This window comes from Lethenteron reissneri, chromosome 48 (genome assembly GCF_015708825.2).
Source record: "Lethenteron reissneri isolate LAM-NWPU_2019-01 chromosome 48, ASM1570882v1, whole genome shotgun sequence".
NCBI classification, from domain to species: Eukaryota; Metazoa; Chordata; class Hyperoartia; order Petromyzontiformes; family Petromyzontidae; genus Lethenteron; species Lethenteron reissneri.
Window position 1 is genome coordinate 501,598 of NC_083826.1, and position 25,268 is coordinate 526,865.

The window sequence follows — 25,268 nt, forward strand, 5'->3', positions numbered from 1 at the left end:
ACGTACATGTATGCAGACTTACGATTAGCTTTTAATAAACTTACCCCATTGTTTGTTTCAACTGCCACGCAGTTGAAACTGCCACGCAGTTGAAACAATGGGGACATGGAATTCGAAACGCCGACCTCTAGATTACAGTCCAGTGAGCTAACCATGACACCATGGCAACATCCCAACCTGTGCATATATAGAAACCGTGGACATACAGGCGCATGCATGCGCTGCCCTGCTGCTGCTGCGATGACACCACGTGGCCACGCGTGTTTGCTGTGAGCCTGCGGGGCGATGGCGGGGCGCTACTCTCCCCCGCCCCTTTGTGCTTTGTGGCTTTTAGAGCCTTGCCCGGGGAATTCCCCTGCGAGATTGAGTGAGAGAGGGCGGGGAGACAGAGAGACATTCAAATCATACGGGGAGGGAGTTTTGAGCGACGCGGAGGCAGAGGGAGGGGAGAGGTGCATTGTCTTCGCACGTGAGAGAGGAAGCGAGAGAGAAGACGTAAACACGGGTAGATTCAAATCACAGGTGAGAGAGGCAGGCACAGAGAGACGCACACTCGACACACAATTAAGGAGGAAGAGAGGTAAACTCACACATGCAAATCACAGGTGAGCTACAGGCAGAGACATTCTAATCAGACGTTACAGGGAAGAGGTAGAGCGCACACGTATTTTACATCACAGGTTGGAGGAGGCAAAGTTACACTTCCACAGCGTGTAAAACAGAGATTTCAATCACCAGAGACGGACAGAAGGCACTGCCGTCACAGCGCTTACAGCAAGACACGGGCACATTCGTACGACGAGAGTGCCGGGACCTCTTGTGCGTCTCTACATGGTGAAACACGTGGAAGAAATGAGTGAGTATCAGCCTGTTATCGCGTTGTCTCACCATTGGTGGTGAGATGTTAACTACCTTACCTGGTATACAGGAGGTCGTGGGTTCATTCCCAACCCTGACGATGGCTGTATATTTGGAGTGTGCATGTTTCTCTCCCCGTGGTCGCGTGGATTTTTCTCCGCATCCTTCAATGTTTGCCTTCACATTTAGAATCAACACTCCGCGTTCAAAATATTTGGCTGCTATACATTTCCACGTGATAAGCTACTTCGTTGAGCAATCATTTGTGACCAGGTCGCTTCTGAAAAAGAGCTCCATAGCTCAGTAGGCCTTACATGGTAAAATAAAAATAGTTCGTTTCAACGCCTTTTAAATGTAAGTCACATCATGGTCACTGCTAATATTTAGCAGAGATGTCAAATTCCGTAGCGCATTCTCTCGGACTATGATGCTACAACATGCCGTACAATCTAACGTTTTATACTCTTATATAAGTGCACAACTTTCTCTACCTGTGATGAACGCGCACTTTCCGTCGTTTCATGCAGGGGGCGCTGCAAACCTACGCGCCCCCTGCATGAACGACAGAGGCGCAGGGACAGACGTTCGATTACGTTGGAATCGATCTGCAGACGGCGGTCTTCTCGCACGGCCAGCAGCTCTATGTCGCCTTATCTCGATCCCGCAATCCCAAACAGGTGAAAGTCCGCATCGAACCGAACCCCCAGCAAGGACATCTACTTAACGACGAGAGAAAATTCACACGAAATTTCCTTTTTCAATTAAGTCTTCCAGATGTAAAATGATATAAGCTTTTAATGAAGAAATACAATTGTCTAATTCAAAACATAATGCAATTCAAAGATGTTTCATTTTAAAACTTCAAAACGGAGCATCGGGTGCTTGCGTGAATACGTCGTTCGTGTGCAATTTTTTTTCGTGACTTTCCTGGCCGGAGGCCAGGGGAGATTTCATCGCGCCGTGTTTTGACACTTGTATAGATGACACAGCTTGTGCCACATTGACGCATTCTGGTGGGTGGTGTAAAGTACTGTCCAGCATTCTCATTGTGGCGAGGAACGGTGCATGCATGTCTAACTATATTAGGCATGCATGATAGTATTTTAAATGTGTATATATCTAATCGTATGGGTGGATGTAATTTGGCCTTTTTTGTTTGCAATTTATTGTTGTTTGATCAAAAGATTTCAGTTTGTGGGGCTACCAAGAGCCCCTTCGAGTGGACGCTCTTCCACTGGCCGTGAAGTGAGCAGGAAATTTTAGGTCAGCACCTCGACATGTTTTATTGTACGTATAGCGGATATTGAGCCATTAGTGTGCTCTTTCAGTGTCTGACTTCCTTGCGCTTATTAGGTGAATCATTAAAGTGAGGTGAAGTACTTCTAGTGCACCGGTGCGACAGATGGCTGGGTGGCTCAAGAGATCATAGCTCTAAGCCGGCTTGGCTGAGATCCTTGGTTAAAATCCTGGTGATCGCTACCCGTGATCCAACCCGATTCTCAAGTGTCGTGAGTTGATGGTTCAAGCCCGGTCGCCGATAACTGCTCCCCGTTGTGCTTCTTCAGTTGTTACCGCGTGTTGTTCGGCATGATGTCCGACGTTTCATTCGACGTGCTCAAAGCTTCGTGAGGAATCGGAGTGAAGCCTCGGACGTCATGCCAAACAAAACCCGGTAACAACACCTGAGAACACGGCGGAGAGTTCCACAGCACAGCTGTGGAAACGAGCGGAGTGACACTGAACAGAAAACCCCCCATCAGATAAACGTCGTATGGATTTCACTTCTTGATTTGGGTGAAATGTGTGACTTGCAGTACATAATTAAAATACAGATTACTATTACTTTTATTTTACCAGGTAAGGCTCACTGAGCTATTGAGCTCTTTTTCAGAAGCAAACTGGTCTCACATAATCGCTCAACGAAGTGTCTTCACGTGGAAATGTATAGCAGCTAAATACTCGAAACCCATGTTTCTAAATGTGGAGGGAAACCCCATAGGACCCGGAGAAAAATCCACGCGACCATGGGGTTAGAGAAACGCAAATTCCATAAATACTCATGTCAGTGTCGGGATCAAACCAGCGACCTCCTGCATAACAGGCAAAGGAGTTATCTCGCCACCGCATCAAACGGCTCATGGGCCCACGAGGCCTGCCACTTAAACATGGATATTGATCCGTCTCCACAACCATCTTCGCTGCACTAATCGGGTATTAGAGGGGAACACTTTCAAAATGTAATTTCGGCACTGCCCTCAGTCACTTCCATCATTGAGGAGGCCGCTTTACGCTCGGTCGTGTTTGTTTGCGTCGGTTATTGGATAACGCTGAAGTGTGCAGTTAATGTGTGGCCCGAGAAAGGTATTTTAACGTCCTTTTCGGTCCTCCAGGAAGGAAAAGTCCCCCCACCCTTGTTGCTAGTGGCAACCCGAATCACAGGCGAACTAAGCAAAGGCGCAGGACCCCAAACAGCTCAAGGGGTCCCGGATTCATGAAATATGGGTGGGTCAAATATCAGCTCGAACTCGACTGAAAATAAAAACCTCATCACTATATTAACACTGTTAACTGTATTTAAATCTTAATTCGTCGACTAGCATAATTGTTTGTCACAACTGTGGTTAAATACATCTATGTATCTTATCCATTATATGAAGTTTGTAGTCATGTGACGCAGCCAAATATAATTTAGGATGAGAACCCCCAGTGCGCTGGTATCACCGTTGCCAATAAAATCTGTAAGTTACAAGAATAACAGTGCAGGCTGGAAACCGCACATTTTAAACAACGCAAAAAAATGCTTTTTGTAAAATGCACAAGGTCTGTGTGTCGAACAAAAAAACCATCAGCATTTCCTGAAGCAGTCCATTGTGGTCTCCTCTTTTATGTCACCATCAAAATAAATATAAGCAAATATGACTGTCATACTGCGCTATATTACTGATGTCCTTCAGCGTTGGCTGAAATGTATTTTGACGTTGGCTTGAGGCTAGAGGAGACCAACATGCCTTCAAAAATGCTCAAAGAATTTGCATCTACGCAGAGGCTGTGTGCTTCTCACCATTGCCTGTGGTAACCCTCAGAGGCGAAGGTACATTTCGGCTGTCCAAGCCTGAATATAAATTGCGTGTCGGTTGTTCGTGTTATAATATAATCGACACCCCTACCAGCCCTGTCCCCCAAGGTGAAAGGTTTTGCTGCCAAACGCTCCGCAAGAGTTATGCCTTTTTGTGGGTCTGGAGATAAATCATACAAAGCTATGCAAATATGCCACCGTAAGGAATCCGTCACAGTTGGCATGAGGATGTGCTTGCAGGAAATTAAACCGGACGCAAACCGCACGCGCACACAGGACGCTATTGTACTTGTTGCAATTTTAATCTGGTGTTCGCTGGTGGGGGCAGGTGCTGTTGTGTGCCTCGTGGAACATGTGCAGCCCGCATTCAGATCCATTCCAATACGAGGGCAGTGGATTGGGGCGCTGCGGTGGCGACACGTTAACTGCCTCGCCTGGTATACAGGAGGTCGTGGGTTCAATCCCAACCCTGACGCTTATATACTTGGAGTTTGTATGTCTCTCTCCCCGTGGTCGCGTGGATTTTGCTCCGGGTCCTCTGCTTTTTTCCTCCACATTTAGAAACATGCGTTTAGAGTATTTGGCTGCTATCAATTTCCACATGAGAAGCCACTTAGTTGAGCTCTCACTTGTGGCCAGGTCGCTTCTGAAAAACAACTACATGGCTCAGCGGGCCTTACCTGGTAAGGTTAGAAAAAGTAAAATAAGGCGTCTCCAAATAACCCACACAGGTCGTAGGGGTGGAGCATTCGCCAAAAGCTGCTCTGGTTGTTACTGCAGGAGTACTAACTGTAAAATGCATGCCGTCGTTTACACTACGGACGTGGAATATCCCGGCGTCATGGTCAAACTGTTGCCAAACGTGAAAAATGTCACCGCAAATTACTGGACTGAGATTACAAACGGCGACATCACCGCCGACTGTGAAACGACTGCAGAGTATGTGTCTGTGAAACATAACGCCTTCGTGATTAGCCTTGCGCCGTGTGAATGACGCGAATACCAAATGTACTCAGTTATTAATAACGATCCTATGCTGGCCATTGTGGTTTGGTGGAGTGAGGGACAATATAGATTGGACCAGGACGGTACAACGATTGATGCACTGCTTCACTTGCCGCTCTTGCACGCAACATCGCCCCACACAACAGCTGACAACGCCTTTTCAATGCCTAGTGGTCACCCATACAAACACAATCCAGACTTGAACCTGCTTAGCTGCTGCGATCTAATGAGATTGGGTCAAATCCGGTTAATGTGGCCACATGCTTATGCTATTATTCTGATATATTGCAACTGCTACAGCCGTGGTTTGTTCAAACCATGGGTAAATGAGGTCTTCTTTGGCAAATAGATTATCTTAGCTCAGTTGGTTAATTTAGCCAGGCAAGGTTTGCGCCCACCTATGATCCATCTTTTTGGAAGAATGGGTTAGTGGATCACATAGAGAAATGTAAAAACATAAAATCCACTTGGGCTCTGCTCGGTGGCCAGGAGGTGCTAGTACAGCAGTGGGCTGCTGGATCTATCTGTGCGGAGCGTATACGTGTGGCTTCCCTCTGGGTCCCATAAGCGAAATTATTTTTTTAAAGATGAATTGGCCAAGCATCACAATGCTGAACCTTCCTGAAAAAGTCTGAAGGCTCTTTGAGGCAAGTTTGGATATATGTTATTATTAATCATTAATAGACAAATAAAAATGATGTTTGACATTCTGTATATTTGATTACGCCTGGGAACAAATAGAAAGATAAAGATCCTCCGTATAGCCTTGTAGTGTATTGGGGCAAATGCTGTTCGCGATTCCAGTTCTGATATCACTCTCCACTGATATTGGGAGTAGCAGGAACATTTTAACTCCTGCTGCCGAATTCGGTGACTCAATGTGCAAACCACTCCACCACCGCTCCCCACACACACGCGACACAAACACATTGCACTCTGCCTTACACAGTCAGGGAATGCTCGCAGTGGACACGAGGTCACACAGAGACCCATGGACTCGCACAGAGACACGTAGACTCACAAAATCCCATAGACTCTCATAGAGACCCGTAGACTCACACAGAGATCCATAGACTCGCACAGGAACCCATAGACTCTCACAGGGAGCCATATACTAATGTAGAGACCCATAGACTTGCATAAAGGCCCAGAGACTCGCACAAAACCCTCTAGGCTCACACAGAGACCCATAGATGCACAGGGACCCGTGGCCACTTAAGAGACTATGTACACACAAGTGTTCCACTGTTTGTTGCGGTGGACATCATTCGCATTTGGGTGATTCTTTTATTTGCCATCTGTGGAGGTGACTGCCGTGGCTGGCGCAGATGAAGTGTGTGGTGCATGTGCATTATATGGTAGCAGCCCACTGCTTGCAGTTGCCGGGGTGGGGTCGTGATGACTGAATGGTGTCAGTGCCGGATGATCCTAGTAGCAAAAGTAGCGACATATGTAGTAGCTACGGGCTCCACACTTTCAAGGGCCCCGCGCTAAATGCTTTCAAGCTATCAATTCTGGTTCAGTGATTCTGCACTTGCTCCATTACTATAGTACTATACTGCCTTCAACTTTTATGAACGACTGGGTGTTTAAGGTTAGCGATTTGTCGTATTATCTGGCTGTATAGCAAATGAAAAAATAAAATGTCTTTACTATGCAAGTTAAAAATGTAAGTGTTTTAATAGTTACGTAATTTATTTTATTTTATTCAAGGCCCCTTTATAACATATGTCACAGGCCCCACGCTCGCTTCATCCGGCACTGGATGGTATGACGCATGTGCACACTCATGGCTGGGCTGTGCCCGTACAGCTTCCTCTAACGGAACATTTCTCCCACTTGAGAGTGATTGCTTAGCGCATTTACCAGAAGTGACATCTGCCAAAAAAAATCCCCACTATACCTTGAATCGGACCACAATCCATTCATCAAGCAATGTGGTATTATACCTGGAAATTACCTGCCACCTCTTGATTACGAGCAGCAATTGTTTTTATGTAGAATTTCTTTCACACTGTACGTGCTAATGGGAGGTGTGGCGGAATGACAACACACACAAAAAGAAGTTCTAAAGAAATCAGTTTTCAAATCTGGATTTTAAAATGCATATCCCCAGTGGCTTCCTAATATCGGAAGGAAGAGCGTTCCAGACGGCCGCAGGAGCTCATCTGAAAGTGTGCGATGCAGTGACTGTCTTTGTAAAAATGACATATGTACGCACGCTTGATCGAGTCGGAGCTCTGAAGCTCAGCAGGCTGTAGCCTGGATAACACCTGTTATGCACCACCGTGCACAACAGGTCTTATAGAGGCTGCTGCTGTTGGGCTACGTGATGGGTACCAGAGGGCATTGCAGTTACCTCCATCGTTGTGCTGCAATCATTCTTCTGGTTAATCAGCAATCCACATTATCAATAGATAACTTATTTGAATTTACCATTCTTCAAAACTGCCAGATACATTTTTTCACAGGCTTAGGTTTATGTACCCCCACCCATATATTAAGGGAACTAAACATAAACAATTTTGCCTTTTAGCCTTTACACCCTTGACAACAATTAGCCGCAAACTTTTGTAGGCTATGGTTCAAAATTGAAACGAAAAAGTAAGTTATTTGGAGCCCTTATGTCTGGAATTTTGGTTGTTGGATTCCTATGGACGTATGTTGAACATATTTCGCGCCTTACGGAGCCAACCGTGCGATCGGAGGTGTATAGGGGACTTACGCAGCAGAGTATCGTGGCTCTAAGGAGCAGCACATCCACTGTGGGGGCCATGAGTGTTTGTTTAGACAACACTGGCATGTTGAGCTCTAGCTGAGAGACCCGCAACATTTCAGACGAAAATCCTTGCATTGTTTATTTCTTGTCTCTCTTCAACGAGGATGACATCAATGCTGATTATACTTGAAGGAAACCTTTCGTGCATACTCGCGCATTAACTGTAGGCTCAGTACTGAGTCGGTAGACGGTAGTAGCGTAGATTGAAAGCTGGATTATCAGATAGTAGTTGAACTCCTCTTATCCATGAAGAAGTTGGGGGGAGGAACCGTTCGCTATTAGGATACACCCAACTCTCATAGTGAAGCCGCACTACTGGTTATAAGCAGAGGCTTAAACTAAACTATTTATATTTTCCCAATGGCCACTGAGCTATGAAGCTCTTTTTCAGAAGCGACCTGGCCACAACTGATCGCTCAACGAAGTGGCTTAGCATGTGGAAATTTATAGCAGCCAAATACTCGAAACTAATGTTTCTCAATGGGGAGAACATGCAAGCCTCAAATATACAGGTGTCAGGGACGGGATCGAACCCACGTCTTGTGTACCAGGCAAGGTAGTTAACATCTCGCCACCGTGACTCAACTGTGCACCAGGTTTCAGCTGTGTTTAGCTCTTCTCTCACGCAATGAAAACTTACGTCACTCACACAATCACTCACGACCGGCCCGAATACAGTATATATTCAACAGGACATTAAATATGTACTCGGGGGGTGTGGACTCGGCATGCTTTTACAGCCTTTCAAACAGGATGTAAGAAACATCGACACAGCACAGTTCTGCGCCACTGTAATTAAATGTGTCACTCCGTGTAGCTATCCTGTTTCCTAATTTGCATATGAAGGTGAGGCTTCACAATGAGCGTGACGTGGCCAGGTGGCTCGGGTGGGGGGCTCGCGATGGCTCGGAGAAACCCAGCCAGCGCCACTGAGGTCGTGGCTTGAAATCCACATTCCAGCCGCCCGCGGTTAAACCAGGTCCCCAAGCGCAGCGAGTGGACGCTCTCTTTGCCTTTACATAAGGCCGCCACGTAACATTTGGACTTAATTTGCCTAAATTCTTGCTTTGAAAACTAAAACAAAAATCTATTGCAAAGAACATGCAAGGTGTGTCCCCCGTGTTGTGAAAGAAACTCAGTTAAGGTGACACTTTCAAACAATTTTCAGATTTTCTGTGGCTTTTCCCCGACTCGGGGAGGTGCACTGCTCACTGTGAATATTCAACATGAAAACAAATTTGTCTCATTAGCATGATACCAATTGCGCAAATTGGAATATAATTTGTGATAAAAGCAAAAACAATAAAATTATGGTTATCGCTCTCACAGAATATTTGGCCGACAATCCAAGAATGGTAAATTTGACACGTAGCAGGATTTAGTGATTAATATTATGCTTCATAATTGACTTTTGGGTTAGATCGCCATAGTAAAATGTGTTGTAAACCCTCCTCCACCCGACATGGCCAACAAATGTTGGATGTTCTGACATTGTTCTCCAACACACTGGTGTGCTAAAGCAGTCATAGATCGGCATGTTTATATTATTCATGAGCCGTGTCGGATGGAGGAGGGTTCTACGACACACATTTTACTCATGCGATCTGACCGAAAAATGTATTACGAACCATAAACATGGTAACTTTGCCATGCACTTTACAAATATGTGACTGGATAACTGCACGCATGAAGAAAAGTAATTTGATTGCTGGTGAAAGTAACATAGGTTATGCAATTGCCCAAAAGCATTTTGGAGGGACGGAGCTGTGTGTTTTCCAGTTTGTCTTGTTCAGTCAAGACAATTACCGCTGGGTTTTGCCTTTCTAAATATAGTGTTTTGCCTTTCTAAATGTAGTGCTTTCAGTTCTTCAGTGCTTAATTTCACGTACTACATGTTCAGCTCATAGGTCTGTTAACGGATGGATAGAGTTGTTTCCACTGTAAAAATTTGCATCCATGATTGGCTTAGGGGTTGCTAAGTGTTCAACTAAGCATGATTGTATTCTGTTGGTAACAAGGGATGCCATAACTCATTAAAATTATCTGATATTTACAACATTTTTGTGTAAGGTTGTGTTTCCATTTGGGAATCACTCGATTGAATTACGGTCAAATTGATCAAAGGGTTTCCCAACATGAAGACACACAAATCAGAGAAAAAACTACTATTTGCGAATATGAAAATATACACGTATATATTTCGCTTCTGACAGGCTGTCCGTTGGTTTCCACATTGCCAATTTAATATCTCCGAAGGTAACCACGCGTTATAAAGTGTTAAATAGCAAATGACCCACATCATAATGCCTGTGTGAGATCGGCAGTTCATCAAGTCAGCCTGGCTGCTGATGAGACACTGTATGTCGACCAGGCCAAAGTTTGCGTGTCTCGAATCAATGCTGCTGAAATTATGCACTCCCAGAAGGCCGTGCGGTTGATGGGTAGTGTAATACATTTTTATTTCCCTGTGTTGTGAGTAATTGCTGTGCGTGACTCGCATGTTTTAAACAAGAGAGCACCGCGACCGTGCTAAAGGTCGCGAATGCAGGTCATACCTGGATGTTCTCGCCCTTTCAAAAAGGCCACCGTGCGCGTTTGTCTCGAAATTACGGTGTTGCAACCGGAGTAGGTGTGTCTGACACACATTTGACAAGGAGCCAGATAACGTGAAGCAATTTTAATCCAGATAGTTTAGTTCACATTGAGGTTTTATCCTGCATGCTTAATACTACCCCTGGATTTTGATCTGTGTATATGCACAACCCTTTTGCCTACAACATCGTCCCACAGCCCATAATACCTGTCTTGCATGGTGGTCACCCGTCCATGTACTTTCCAAGCTCAACGTTTATAATGTAAAAATACATGCAAGTGGTGGTTGTGAGTGAGTTGTTATATGGAAGCTCGATGAGATGTGTTTTGTTTAAAGTCGTTGTTTTGCGTCCGGCGTTGTGCAGCGTCGAGGCAGAAAGCTCGCCCCCCCGTGGAGGACGATGAGTCCATGTACTCGAGCTCTGAATCCGGCTTCGGCGAGCCTCGCTCGCCGCTGTCGCCCGAAGAGTCGCGGGATTTCGATTCGCTCTATCGCCGCATCGTCGCCGACTGCCCTCGCTTGCGGCTGATCGCGGGACGGACACGGGGGCAAGAGGGAAACCTCGGCACCGAGGACGGCGGTGACATCAAACCCAGCGGGAGTGGACGCTGTACCCCCCAGCGCAAGGGCGAGTTGTCGCAGTGGGACCTTGGTGCTCGGAGGCCGTCGGTGGAGAGAAACCAAAGCTGCGACAGCGGGAGTATCTGCCGTGGTCCAAGTGAGCACGGGAGCGCCAGTCCCCCCAGCCGAGCCATCCATTGCTCAGCAGTGGCCAGACCCCCGTCGATGGAAGCGTCCTGCTGCGATTTTACGCAGGAGAGAGCGGCCCGTGGGAAGGAGGTGGGAGTGGCGGGTGGGCACATGCAGCGCCGTCCGGTGGGGGGAAACTCCTGGGATAGCGGCATCGTCGGGCTGGGACAAAGGGCACCGTTGGATCCGCTGGGTTTGGGGTTGGGCTACCTGGAGCCGGCCGCTCCGCTAAAATCTGGCGACTTCATGCCGCAGCAGGACCACGCAGCTCCGCGGGGTTTCCTGCACCCGGGGGAGAAGGCGGATGCTTTCGAAGCAGGGTTCACCGGCCGACCGGTGGTGCACGGCCCACCGGCGTACGCTGCACCAAAGTACGTGCACCCACACCACCACTACGGGTGGCCTTCAAGCAACGCCGGTTGTTCCTGTGGTCACCAGCACCAAAAGCAGCAGAACCAACAACAACAACAACAGCCGCTGCCACCGCAAATTGGGCACTGGCCACCGCCATATCCAGCAGTCTACCTTCCCGCTGAGAGCAGGGTAGCTGCACCGGCCCCGGTGTGCCCGAGTCGGGACTACCACTTGCATGGGCCGATGCCTCCCAAGGCTGGGTTGCCGCAGGGGTCCCAACCTTCAGCTGTAGCTGCAGTGAGCGCCGTGGGAGGCCGGGAGCCGGAGAGCAGGAAGAGGTAAGATGCTATATTGCTACTATAATAGCCCAGAAATGTGTGTCCCGCGTGTGACGTCACTACGAATGCCACACGCGGAAGAAGGACGAGCGGAAAAATATTTTTTTTCGCAAATTTGCTTGAAATTTGACTTTTTTATTGAAAGTTATTCGTATAAATAATTCTACGCATTTATTTACAGAAAGTGACGGTAAAAAATAAATCTAAGCACTACAGTGCTACATCCATGCGAGACGTCACTGAAAAAAGGCCAGCTCCCCCGTCATTAATATTCATGCCCGCGTGGAAATTTACACTGACGCACAAGAAGGTTGCGCACTCCACATGCCGTCACTCCACATGCTGCACCCCTCCACAATAACCATTAACGGATGACGTCGCTCCACATGGGCAACCCCTCCCCCCTCATTAATCATCATGAGCTGAACAATTTTTCTTTTGAATATTAAAAATTTACTGTAATATACACCCGTCCTTGGACGGGAAAAAAAGCTCATTGCAATATAAATGGGTACACCGGCACAGTCCGTCGAGCGGCAGGGCGCGTGTGGTGGGGTGAAGCGTGGCTACTCCGACTTCGTCCAAGGCGAGAGGCCAACGTAGAAAGCAGCAGAGACTCTCTCGGGTTCCTTCACGTGGAGGCCTCCGCTGCCAGCAGTGGCTTGAGCAGGCAATGGCAGGGCTGCACCTTTCCAGTGATGACTGAATCTTGCTTGTTTTCGCCTAATGTGGCTGCAGCCTGCACGAGATAAGGAATCGCTGGCCGTATTTGGCCCATGGGTTGCAGGTTCTCCAACGCTGGTTTAGAGTTTGGGGGCAGCCAAGGGGCAACAGCTGTCCGCCCGGTTGTTCGCCCCCCCACCCCCTCTGCGTGTGTGTGTGTGATGCCGCAGGGTGTGGATAGCGGTGGGGTAGCAGTTAGCGCTACGCTGCGCTACGGATCCGGCGACCCGAGTTCAATTCCCACTCGTGGCCAACACCAGTATCTGAACCAGTCCTGGGCCTTCCCTAGGTCGATTCAGCCTCAAATGAGTACCTGGTGCGGTGTGTAAAAACATCACCACTGGGAAGACAAAGGCAGTCGGGCGTGGTGCCGGTCACCCACCCCCTTGTGTACCCTGCCTGCCTTCATAGGTGCTCGCTAACAGCACTTGCCCCAACAGTGTGTTGAGGCTATACGGGGGATCTTTGTTTTTGTCTTTGATGTTATAGGGTAAGCGGCGTGCACGGTGATGGGAGACTCGTCCCGTCGGCCCGGCAAGCGAGGATCTCGAGCCTCACGCCCATCACCATCCGCCGCTCGCACCTGCACGAGTCCATGTGTAGGCATGAGCACGCGGACGCACGCACACACACAGCTAAAGACAAGGATCCCCTGTATAGCCTTAGCATACTGTTGGGGCAAGTGCTATTAATGTGTAATGCACGTTTCAACTCTGTTGAGCAACCGGTAAATGTTGAGGGAATGTATACTCTTTGGTTCTTTCGGTAAAGTCACGTAGGTAAAAAAAATAAATGATAAATCGCGACGTTTCGATGGCAACACAAGCAATCGTCATCAGGTAGAGAGACACAGCCGTAGAGCTGCTAAACAAGAAAGGGCTGTCGCAACAGGAGGCTCCTCCTTTGGCGCGGCTGCTGTGCGGGCTTGCGGCGGCGGCGTTGCGAGCGAGCGACGCTGGGGCTCACTTCCCATGACAGTCGTTTCCCATGAGAGTCACTTCCCATGAGAGTCATTTCCCATGAGAGTCACTTCCCATGACAGTCGTTTCCCATGACAGTCATTTCCCATGAGAGTCGTTTCCCATGAGAGTCACTTCCCATGACAGTCGTTTCCCATGAGAGTCATTTCCCATGAGAGTCACTTCCCATGACAGTCGTTTCCCATGAGAGTCATTTCCCATGAGAGTCACTTCCCATGACAGTCTTTTCCCATGACAGTCATTTCCCATGAGAGTCATTTCCCATGAGAGTCACTTCCCATGACAGTCGTTTCCCATGACAGTCATTTCCCATGAGAGTCGTTTCCCATGAGAGTCACTTCCCATGACAGTCGTTTCCCATGACAGTCATTTCCCATGAGAGTCATTTCCCATGAGAGTCACTTCCCATGACAGTTGTTTCCCATGACAGTCATTTCCCATGAGAGTCACTTCCCATGACAGTCGTTTCCCATGACAGTCATTTCCCATGAGAGTCATTTCCCATGAGAGTCACTTCCCATGACAGTCGTTTCCCATGACAGTCATTTCCCATGAGAGTCGTTTCCCATGAGAGTCACTTCCCATGACAGTCGTTTCCCATGACAGTCATTTCCCATGAGAGTCATTTCCCATGAGAGTCACTTCCCATGACAGTCGTTTCCCATGACAGTCATTTCCCATGAGAGTCATTTCCCATGAGTCACTTCCCATGACAGTCGTTTCCCATGACAGTCATTTCCCATGAGAGTCGTTTGCATTGAGCACGCCGATCCTCCTTTGGCGCATCTCTGACCCCGCTTACTTACCCTTGGGTGACACCCACCTCAAGCCTGACTATAGCCTCTTGTTGCAACAGCCCTTTCTTGTTCAGCAGGTCGACTGCTGTGTCTCTCTACCTGATGACGATTGCTTGTGTTGCGATCGAAACGTCGTGGTTTATTATTTATTTTTTCTACCTACGTTACTTTACCGAAATAACCAAAGAGTATGGATTCCTGCAGTCACGAAAACTTCAAATCAAGATTGAGGGAATGTCTTTAAACTCGCAGCGGCTTCAGTTGAATGGCTACAAATCAAGATGTGTGACCTTGAAAAATACAAAACTGAAATTTTGAGCGGCACCCTAATAAATATGTATACAGTAATGCTATTTTAGCCTGTGGAAACTGTCGAGATGAATGCTGTCAGCAGCAGTGTGTGTTCAGGTCATTTGCGCACCCACGTGATCACGTGCGATCAAAACGTTCAAAGTGGAACTGGGTGGTGACGATGAGAGTCTTAAAAAAAAAAAACATCGGGTGTGAATGTGGGTGCAGCAAGCCGGCCACTCTTCACGATTGTTCATCTAAATAATAAACGGGAGGGTTTGACTTATTTGAAAAGCATTGTTTTGCCAGAAATTGTCCCTAATCTCTGCCTTACAGCACTGGGTCAACGTTGGTTGAAGTTGGCATGTTTATAGCTGAGAGCCCGTGTCCAAATCAAGGTTTCAGCCACCTGTGATTTAAACCGGATTCTCAAGTTTAGTGAGTTGATGTTCTCGTGCGGTGACCAATGTTTATTCAATCACAAATTACCCGATTTGGATTATACACAGCAACATCGCCCCTTACTGCAATCACTTGACAGGATCCTTGAAACATTGTATTGACACTTAATGAGGCTTTGTTGAACAAGCATAATACTTCATAGCAGGCAAATAATCTCACCGCGTGATGTTGATTCTAAATGTGGAGGGAAAAACGGAGAACCGGGTAAAATAATCCACACGACCACGGGGAGAGCATGCACACTCCAAATACACAGCAGCAGGCATCAGGGTAGGGATCGAACCCACGACCTCCTGTATACCAGGCAAGGTAGCCGCACGTCACTTTCTGAGGGTCAGTGGCTCAGTGCCCACGTGAGCACAAACACATCGGCAAGGGAACAAAAAAAACACAATAACACAGAAGATGCTTCCTACATCTCACCCGCATGCTATGTATATATAGACAATAGCGTAATATATACACGTTTTGGATTATCCGTGTTTTCTTTTATACAGGCCATTACCCTACCCGATTACCCCGGATATGAGGGTTAACCGTATATTTATTTTATTGATCCTTCCAGATACATGTTACCGCAGCCACCACAATTCCAACGTTGACCAGACTGCCACCGGTGATCAGCTTTGAATTCACTGCGTCTCATCAGCAGGGTGTGGGCTATGACACTAATACTACTGTGATGTTATAGACAAGAGCCATCTATATAAAAATAATGGACATGGGGAGCCCCTCATCCCAGGCTAGAAGAGGGCCTCCCCCATGCAGGGCAGGATGATTTGACCATACTGCACCACACTGGTTGTTGTGGTTTGTTCAAGGCAGAGAGAAGAGTGCACAATGCATTTGTGTTTTTTTTTTTTACTGAGATAAGTAGGTTTAAAAAAAATATGTTGAGGGCCTGAGGTGTGGCAATAGGACGTGCTAGGTCGCGGTTGGTGCAGAGGAAGTTTCCCATGACATTTGTAGATTTGTTCATGCACAAGACGACTGGTCATGGTCGGGTGCATTTTTCTCCGGGTCATGAAAGTTTTCCCTCCAAATTTAGAAAAATGTGTTTAAACTATTTGGCTGCTGTAAATGTCGACATGATAAGCTCCTTTATTGAGCTGTACATGTTGCTTATAGTCAGTGGCTGTACCTGAATACTTCACCAAGATCCCAACAGCCTCATCCCAACACCCCCTCCACTTTCCCCACCTCCCCTCCAGCGCTCGAACTGCAGTTAAGTGACATCTTGTCAAATTCTCTCCTGCACATTTTTGTGCGAGCTGATGGGAACGTCTGCAGGATGTGGGTGACGGCTACGCTTTGTCAGTTGCGGTCATTCATAGGGAGTGTCGTCTCCAACTCTCGTCCACTCTACCTCTCTGGCCTCTCTTTCACACTGATTACACACAAAGTGAACCATGATACATCTTCTTGGTTCTTTCGGTAAAGTCACGTAGATTTAAAATAAAATAATTACAATAAAAGCAAAAAATCATGACGTTTCAATCGCAACACAAGCGGTCTTCATCAGGCGAAGAGAAAAGAGGACCGCTTGTGTTGCGATCAAAACGTCGTGGTTTTTCCTTTGATTTTTAGTTTTAATAAAAATTTAATTTATTTTCATTTTCGATCTACGTGACTTTACCGAAAGAACAAAGAATGAATTCCTGCAGTCACGAAAGTTTTAAGTAAAAAAATTTAACCATGAGACCTTGCTGATCTCGTCAAGGAACATACATTATCACACGATCTCTGGGTTTTCTCGCAGTGGCTTTTGGCTAGCCAACGGACAAAGACGGCCATAGCATCGCACACTTTCAGATGTGCTTCTGTGGCCGTCTGGAACGCTGCTCCCGATTTTAGCAAGCCCTTGAAAATTCCCTGCAACACGGCCCCCTAGTATGAAACTGCTTTCTGTGTTTAGTTTGTTGTCCATCCCCTGCACGTCTGATTCGCACGGCTGGCTACTTACAGTGCGAAAGAAGTTCAACATACAGTACCTATGGAGAAGGGCCATTTGCCCCGAAACATCACTGATATATATCGTTCCTATCAAGGCCACAGTATTATTTACAAATGTGTTGAGTGCTCTATAGGATGGTGTTGTCCTCTTTGTTGACTAGTTTTTGTGGTTTATGTATGGATACTTTTTGATTATTGATGGGGTTTTTACTCAATAGCTACCCATAGTGTAACTATTCATATGCCAATTTAAGAACTGGTCATCAGAAAACATTTGTTAAATTTAATTCTCATCATGCTTCCATGGCGTGAAGTGCACTCTCCAACTCTTATCTACTCCACCTCTCTGTGCTATCAAGAAGGGCCCTTGGCCATAACATCGCCTTTTATTATTATTATATCGTCTCTTTTTAAAACTACGGTGATATTGACCAATGTATTGAGTTCTCTTCAAGGAGGATGAGGTCCTCTTGACTCATTGGTTATTCGATCATCTTACCCATCATGAACTCTCCATCTGTCACTGCTCTGTCTCTTTCCTCCCATGCACTCCTTCCTGAGATCACAACCCCATACACGTGGAACCCTTTGCGCCAATGTTAGGCCAACAGGTTCCAACCCTGATGTCAATGTTGACCCAATATTGGCATGGTTACATGGAACTTGGTTTTTATGCTATACCGGGCACGGCATTCTGTTTTTTTTTGTTTTACAATGTTTCTAGCTTTGTTGAACATCTAAATGTAAACGTCTGCTTGTTGTCTTCCAGGTAAAGTGTTCATCACCTACTCACTGGACGCCGCGCCCCACGTTCTAAACCTCGCCAAGTTCCTCTGTGCCAATGGCTTCAACACCATGGTACGTGCATTTTAATAATAGACCACCATACGCTTTCACGGAGCAATACCAGTGAAACAAACCCACATGCGGGTACGTGGGTTATATTCAGTGGTAGGTGAGGGTTTGTGGATCACACAGATGTTGTGCAACTGCCTTCCTATGGGCATTGAAGGCAGTACAGAAAAATGTGGACTCCATCTGTATGGGATGGCGTGTTGCCCCTCGCACGCATGGGTTTTTTTTTCCAGGTGCTCTGGTTTCCTCTAATTCTTAAACACTCATTAATTTACCAGTAATACCTTCATATATAGAGGACCTGCAGAGCTTAGGGAGAAATTTGGTGCCGGCTCACCGTCATGGCTGTTGCCTTCCCGCTCATCTGTGGTTTCTCGCGCCTCTGAGTCATCCTCTCTTTTCGAAAGTGAGCGAATACTGTGTGGCGCATTGCAAGTTGCAATGACCATTATCACTAAAAATAGGGGCCACGTGTCCAATTGCCCCTCTATTCGTATATCCCGGCGCTTGGACTCCTCCGGCCCAATGGTTCCGGCCTGTGTGATCAGTAGCCCTTCTAGATTAATATATCCAAGTAGGGTTTGCGCTAACGAGACGAAGCGTGGTTCCATGCGTGTCTCATCACCATCGTGTGGCCTCCTAAACGAATGCCTCTGGATAATTAGATATTATGGGCAAGAGCAGTGTTCTTAATTTCGCGGGACATTGGCAGCCCCATGGTGGCCTTTAGTGCGGTCCCTGACATGCGACCCCTCACAATACACAAATCTGACAACACCCCATCGTACTGTCAAAACCCATTAGTTTGAAATGTGTGGCGGCCCTCACACTGATGTCCTATTGGCAAAATAGTCTCCCCTCTGAAAATTAGGGAAGAACACTGGGCTAGAGCCATCTTTAGATATTATGAGACCAAATCCATTCATTGAAATATTTTTCCACTGCACAACCGATCTGCGCTGGGGCCATGCCGAGCCAGCCCGGTGCAGCTCAGGAGGTGCCAGGTTTTAATTTTTCCACTGCAGACCTCAAGCCATGCCGCTAACATTGCACGCAATGATGAGTCATTAGTCCCGCCCCCCGGCCCTGCTTGGCTCGGGGCCACATTCAGATGTCTTGTAATGTGGCACTGATGAGATTTTAGATTCAAATCTGTTTGATATCACTCTACTCCTGGATAAGCGCTAAGATGGTTGACCACCATACACATGGTTGTTCCGGGCTGTGGGCAGCAGAAGGAGACATCGCAGCGATACACTACGCTGCTCCTGACATGGTCATCTGTCTTAACCACCTGAAATTGTAGTTGTTGACATGCATCTACATCACCCATACAAAAGAAGAAGAACAAGAAGGTAGCAGAGGGTATGTGCTGAAAAATCAATTGCTGAAGTGTACTTTTGTGCTCCCACCTTCAATTCACATTGACCAGTACAGTGAAGTATGGTCAAATAACCTCGATGACCCACAGCGGGGAAAGCATTCATTCGATAGTGGAGTGACAAAAATGTTGAACACGTGCCTGGTTGGTTCCACCCGGTCTGCACGTGCTGATATGAGGGAATTTCCAGACGCCCACACACACACAGCTCTATCACATGGAGACATCACATACTGGAGGCAAATGAGCGTGACAGCAACGAAGGTAGGTGAGAGAAAATGTAAAACAAAACGCCGCATGCTCACACAGAGAGCAGCACATACATATGCTAAATATTAAATTCGTCAAATCACACGCCTGGTCGTGCGTTGCATTCACAGCTGGATGTTTTTGCCGACCAGCTGAGAGGCATTGACGTCATCAAGTTCATGGACACCTTCCTCCTGGACGTAAGTACCAGAGCAACGGCCATGAAATGCACAAAATCATACTTATTACTTTGCTCACATTTTAGTGAAACATCAGGCCCATTGACGCACGTTATCCCATTTTGAATGCCTTCAAAATAAGGTTGAAAGCCTTTATGTATTTGGAACCGAGTCTATTGAAAACTGTCCAAATTGATCAAACGGTTTCCCAAACGTTTAAGATATAAACCATATCAAAAAGCACCGTTAGCAAATATTCATTTTGCCCTGACAGCTCGCCGTCGGCTTGTGTCCTGCTATTTGGCCACGGTGGTGAGATGTGACCTTCCTCGTGTGGCATGCCCTAGGTCGTAGGTTTGATCCCGACCCTGACGGCTGTATATATGGAGTTTGCTTGTTCTACTCGTGGTCTCGCGGATTTTTCTCCGGGTCCTCCGGTTTTTTCCTACACATTTATAAACATGCGTTGAGAGTATTTGGCTGTTATACCATTTCCATGTAGTAAGCCACTTCGTTGAGCTATCATTTGTGGCCAGGTTGCTTCTGAAAAAGAGCTATATATCTCAGTGGGCCTTACCTGGTAAAAGAAACATAGTTTTAGTTTAGTTGTCACCTTCCTCAAACGCAAGTTGTGTTCTGCTTGTGTGCATACTTCGCCTGGGTCTGCACAGAAGGACTACATGATCATCGTGGCCGTGAGTCCCGGCTACCGGAGGGACGTGGAGGGCTCGGTGGGAAGTCTGGACACCGACGACCACAGCCTGCACACACGCTACATCTTCAGACAGGTGCGTGCCCGTTCACACACCTCCAATTAGCAAGGTTGGCTACGTATGCTATAAGAATTGAGAGAGTACAAACTGTTCTAATATAACCATTCTTGTCATCATCGTGTAATCCACAGCTTCAGAACCAGTTCATTCAGCAGGGCTGCCTCAACTTTCGAGTCATCCCAGTGCTCATGCCTCCAGCCTCCAAGGTCAGTGCTCTAGCCCAAAGTAGAACCTGCACACGCACAGCCGGTGAACAGATGTGCTTTCATTGTTTTATTACGCGTTTGGCTTGCTTTGAAAATTATGGCATTTATTACTTAACATTGATTTATATTTGTGCGGTATTTTTTATTTCTCACGTGTTGACGTTGTTTTTTCCCTGTTTTCTATTTGCTTCTTTGCCGTACTTTATTTAACTTGTTTTACATTTTTCTGACCCGTGTCACTTTCAAAACGAGACTCGCCCTGCTCTCGTATGTCGTCACCTGGCTAATCAAATCATGCTGGCTTGACTTGACGCTCCGTGAAAAAGAGCTTCATAGTTCAATCGGATTCCTTCAGGATAAACAAAGATTGTGATTCTGTGTTGCGGCGTGCAGGACGACGTGCCGTCGTGGCTGCAGAGCACGCTGTGCTTCCGCTGGCCGCGGGACTTGGAGGGCATTCTCCTGCGTCTCATGCGAGAGGAGAAGATCGTGCCGCCCCCCGTGGGAGAGCTTCCCACCATCACCATGGTTCCCGTGTGACGCCGAGACCCGCAACAGCTAAATATTTATTATCATCATTATCGCTCCATATATGTATATCTACTGCGCCTCCCATGCAGTACATCTACGTATGTATGTTGAGCTTCTTTCGCACTGTACGTAGCCAACTGTGTTAATCAGAGGTGTGGGGGAAGGACAAAAAACTAAACACAAAAAGCAGTTCTAAAGAAGTGAGTTTTCAATCTAGATTTAAAAGTGCATAGCTCCAGTAACTTCCTAATATCGCAAGGAAGAGCGTTCCAGACGGCCACAGAAGCGCATCTAAATGCGCACAATGCAGTGACCGTCTTTGTTCCATGGCATAGGCAAAAGCGGCTGCTGGGAGAATGACCAGGGTGTGCGCGATGGTTTATGGTCCTTGAGCTAAGGAGAACCCCCGGCGGGAGCTGTCACTGTGCGGCGCAAGGTGAACGCAGCACCGACTTGCAGGTGGGTAATAGTCTGTCCAGAGAGTGTGATGTTGTGCGCTGAGATGATTCTCAATTCAGCAAATAATTAATTAACTCTGGAAAATTCGGACCATGAAGCCGGCACATGCACCTTCGATTAACACGGTTGGCTATGTATCGTGCAAAAGAAGTTCAACATGCATACATAAATGTGAACAACTCTTTTTCAATGTGATGGGATCTATAACGTCCACAGTAGTATTTATGGATGATACACCCTCAGTATTGACCAGGGCGCCCACTGGACTCGAACCACGGACCTCTACACAAGTGGCAAATATGCTTCGACTGGGCCATGTCACCATCTCCCCATAGGATACAATGACCAGCTACCTCTGGAATAATGTTCTCGCAAATTTCCCCCACCTCTCCGCCTTGCTGCTTCCATTCTCTTGTTCACGACTCCCCTCTTCCCCTGGTGTGTGATGTCTCCAAGCCTCGAAGACATTGTTGCATCAATCGATATCATAATTATAAATTCATGTGTAGGTGCTAGGTGGACTGTTACATCACAGGATTGTGAGAGGTGGCCAGCAGTTTGGGGAGGACTTTATCCAGCAGTGGAATGAAAATGGCTGGTGATAATCATGTAAGCCATTTGACAATCCACTGCTGGATGATGATGTTAACTACCTCGCCTGGTATACAGGAGGTCGTGGGCTCGATCCCGACCCTGACACTTGTATATTTGCAGTTTGCATGCTCTTCTCGTGGTCGCGTGGATTTTTCTCCAACCGGGCCCTCCGGGTTTTCCATTCACATTTAGAAACATGCGTTTAAATTTCCACATGATAATAAGTCACTTCGTTGACCTTTTTTTTTGCCAGGTCACTTCTGAAAAAGAGCTGTAAAGCTCAGTGGGCCTTACCTGGTAAAATAAAAATAGATTCATAGAATGCCTCCCCGGAAATTGTTTGAATAGCCACACATAAAAGGCACAAGATTCACAAAGGATCATGGTGTTGCAAAGCCAAGTATATATGGTTTGAATAATAGGCCTTGGAATATGAAATAGCTATTATTATTTAGCACCATTAATACCGTTTATCCAGCACCATGATTGCCAGGTCACTAATGCAAATCAGTCTTACCCTGGTTTCTCATTCTCACCTGGTTAAACAAAATAAACTCGACTATTGTGTTTTTATATATTAATTAAACACAGCTGTTTACTGGTTTCATCCTGGAGCATAACAGGACTGTAATTAGGTTCAGAATGGCAATATTCTTAGTGAAATTTGTGCCTTTTGTGTGTGGTGAGAGGGGCTTCTTTTCACGCCAACTGCCTCCAAGAATCACACTTGTCATTATTATGCAATATTATAAGTTATACTGTCATAGCAATGACTCACATGTATGTGAAGAATCGATGGTGCTTTCATTTTGCCATTTTAAATCGCATAATCGATCTAATATTTGCGAGAGTAAGAGTATGGAGCCAGATTATTGTGGGGAAATGTACTGCCTAAACAATATGCGTGCATTGTTGTTGAATGTGACGCGAGTGAGTTGAACGTGAATCTGCAGCTTTGCTCTTCATAATGCATTTGTGAGCCAAGTTCTGGTGCAGATGTACATAAGTGTCGGCTTTTTTCTGTCGACATCATTGTTTCTGTTGCGTCTCATTGTAACATGTGGTGCGTATCTGCACTTGCTAGTAACTTAAAGCTACAACATTTCAGGAAGTTTCAGCTGGGACACACATTGAGGGGCTTCCTCCCTCTCTCTGAAGTTGGTGCTGCTGACTGCTCGTAGACCTATCGACTCGTCTGCCAATCCCACACACAAGTCGGGTAAAAGTGATTTCCTGCGCAGATGTTTACTGTCCAGAACCAATGGTGGAAATTCCACATTACTATGGTAGGGGTGAGCCTATCCATAGGAAAACCGTTAAATTTCGATTTAAAGCTTTCGTGACTGCAGGGATTCATCTTCTTGGTTCTTTCGGTAAAGTCACGTAGAAGGGAAATAATAAAATAATACAAATAAAACATTATAAATACAATTCTCACGACGTTTCGGCCACAACGCAAGCAGCCGTCCTCATTCAGACGCTGTCTTTCCGACAGACCTGTTCTTCACCTGAGGACGGCTGCTTGCGTTGTGGCCGAAACGTCGTGAGAATTATTTTATTATGTTTTATTTTTTATTATTTTATTATTTCCCTTCTACGTGACTTTACCGAAAGAACCAAGAAGATGAATCCCTGCAGTCACGAAAGCTTTAAATCGAAAAAGTTGTTTGTTTTGTGTCTATATGTTTAGCCATAGCAGGGCTTGTATGAAGATGGTTAATTTTTTGAGGTGTGTTGTCAATATAGTGTTTCGTAAGTGGTAATTTGCAATCCTTGATTGAATTAAAGTTCAAACAATAAATCATGTACATATACATTGTATTCACATTGTTTTTTTGCATTCATGACGTGTCCAATTGTACTATCGGCGTCGTGTCCTTATCGATTCATTTACAGCCCATTGTCAATCCACTGATGAAGGCTTCCCCATACCGTGTCAGTCATGGTGGTTTTTTGACCACACTTCGTCACGCTGGTCAGTGCGGATTGGTAAAGGGAGGAGCGGCAGAACCTGTCCATGACCGATCCCTGAGATCTCCCAAGCTAAGCAGGGGTGAGCCTAGATTAGGAAAGTGCTTAGAGGGGTGACACTTGCACAACAGATATAGGCTCTGGGAGATCCGTAACGCAGTGCAGCAAAGTCCATCCCCGACCTCCGATTGGCACGGTTGGCTATGTACGGTGCGAAAGAAGTTCACGTCCACACAGACAACGCTGTTCCGTACTTCTCTGCTTCAAGCATTCACCAATCCGCGCTGATCACTGGTGAATTAAGCGGTCCGTGTGAACTGGTGAAGTATGGTTAAATAGCCCCCCACACCACGCGGACAGGCACTGATCCAGCAGTGGATTGACAAGAGGGCTTGTACATGAGAAGGTTCGTGAGGAGGATGTTCTGCGTGGGTTGGGTTTAGCTGCACTGAGTGGCCAGTAGGCGGCGCGAGACCACCGCTGTGGCGGACAAAGAAGATCGTGACGTTGTTGGCTTCATCATCCATCATCGTCAGCCATCGTCATTCCACTGCTGGATGAAAGCCTGGCTGTGTAAATTCAGTGGTCACGAATTGCACGAGATGCGTTCTGCCTCAATCAAGTAAAGAACTTGAAAAACCCCCTGAAAGATAGCTTAATAACACGTCTCTACAGTACACGTTTAGTGTATACATGATATGGCGGAGTATCTCCTTCTGGTGTGCAGGAGGTCGTGGGTTCATCCTGACGCCTGCTGTATATTTGGAGTTTGCGGTGTCTCTCTCTCACATCATCTTGACTTAAAGCTTTCGTGGCTGTAGGAATTCATATTCGTTGGGTCTTTCGGTAAAGTCACGTAGATAGGTTGAAAGAAAATAACAAAAATAACAAAAATAACTACTCAGCGGGTCTTACCTGGTAACTACTCGTAGTTTTGTTGTTATTTTTATTATTTTCTTTCAACCTATCGACGTGACTTTACCGAAAGACCTAAAGAATATCTCACATCATCATCAAAGTCGCAAGATGTTAACTACCTCGCCTGGTCTACAGGAGGTTGTGGGTTCCATCCCGACCCTGACGCCCGCTGTATATTTGGAGTTGGCGGTGT

General features: G+C 46.5%; 1 protein-coding gene across 4 annotated transcripts; it reads left to right on the forward strand.

The window, feature by feature from the left end:
• The first annotated feature begins 383 nt into the window (after nt 1-383).
• On the forward strand, nt 384-23,581 carry LOC133354604 (E3 ubiquitin ligase TRAF3IP2-like). 4 transcript variants are annotated; one of them, XM_061571578.1, is made up of 9 exons: nt 384-856; nt 2,424-2,530; nt 10,676-11,753; nt 12,966-13,075; nt 17,729-17,817; nt 19,576-19,644; nt 20,295-20,411; nt 20,528-20,602; nt 20,996-23,581. In XM_061571578.1, exons 3-9 carry the CDS (start codon nt 10,720-10,722, stop codon nt 21,140-21,142), a joined length of 1,641 nt encoding a protein of 546 aa, XP_061427562.1. In that variant the 5' UTR covers nt 384-856; nt 2,424-2,530; nt 10,676-10,719; the 3' UTR covers nt 21,143-23,581. The 4 variants fall into 4 exon arrangements, with proteins under 4 accessions (XP_061427562.1, XP_061427561.1, XP_061427560.1 ...); XM_061571577.1 differs by lacking the exon at nt 2,424-2,530 and adding an exon at nt 3,249-3,360; XM_061571576.1 differs by lacking the exon at nt 2,424-2,530 and having other exon boundaries at nt 386-856.
• The last annotated feature ends 1,687 nt before the right edge of the window (nt 23,582-25,268 follow it).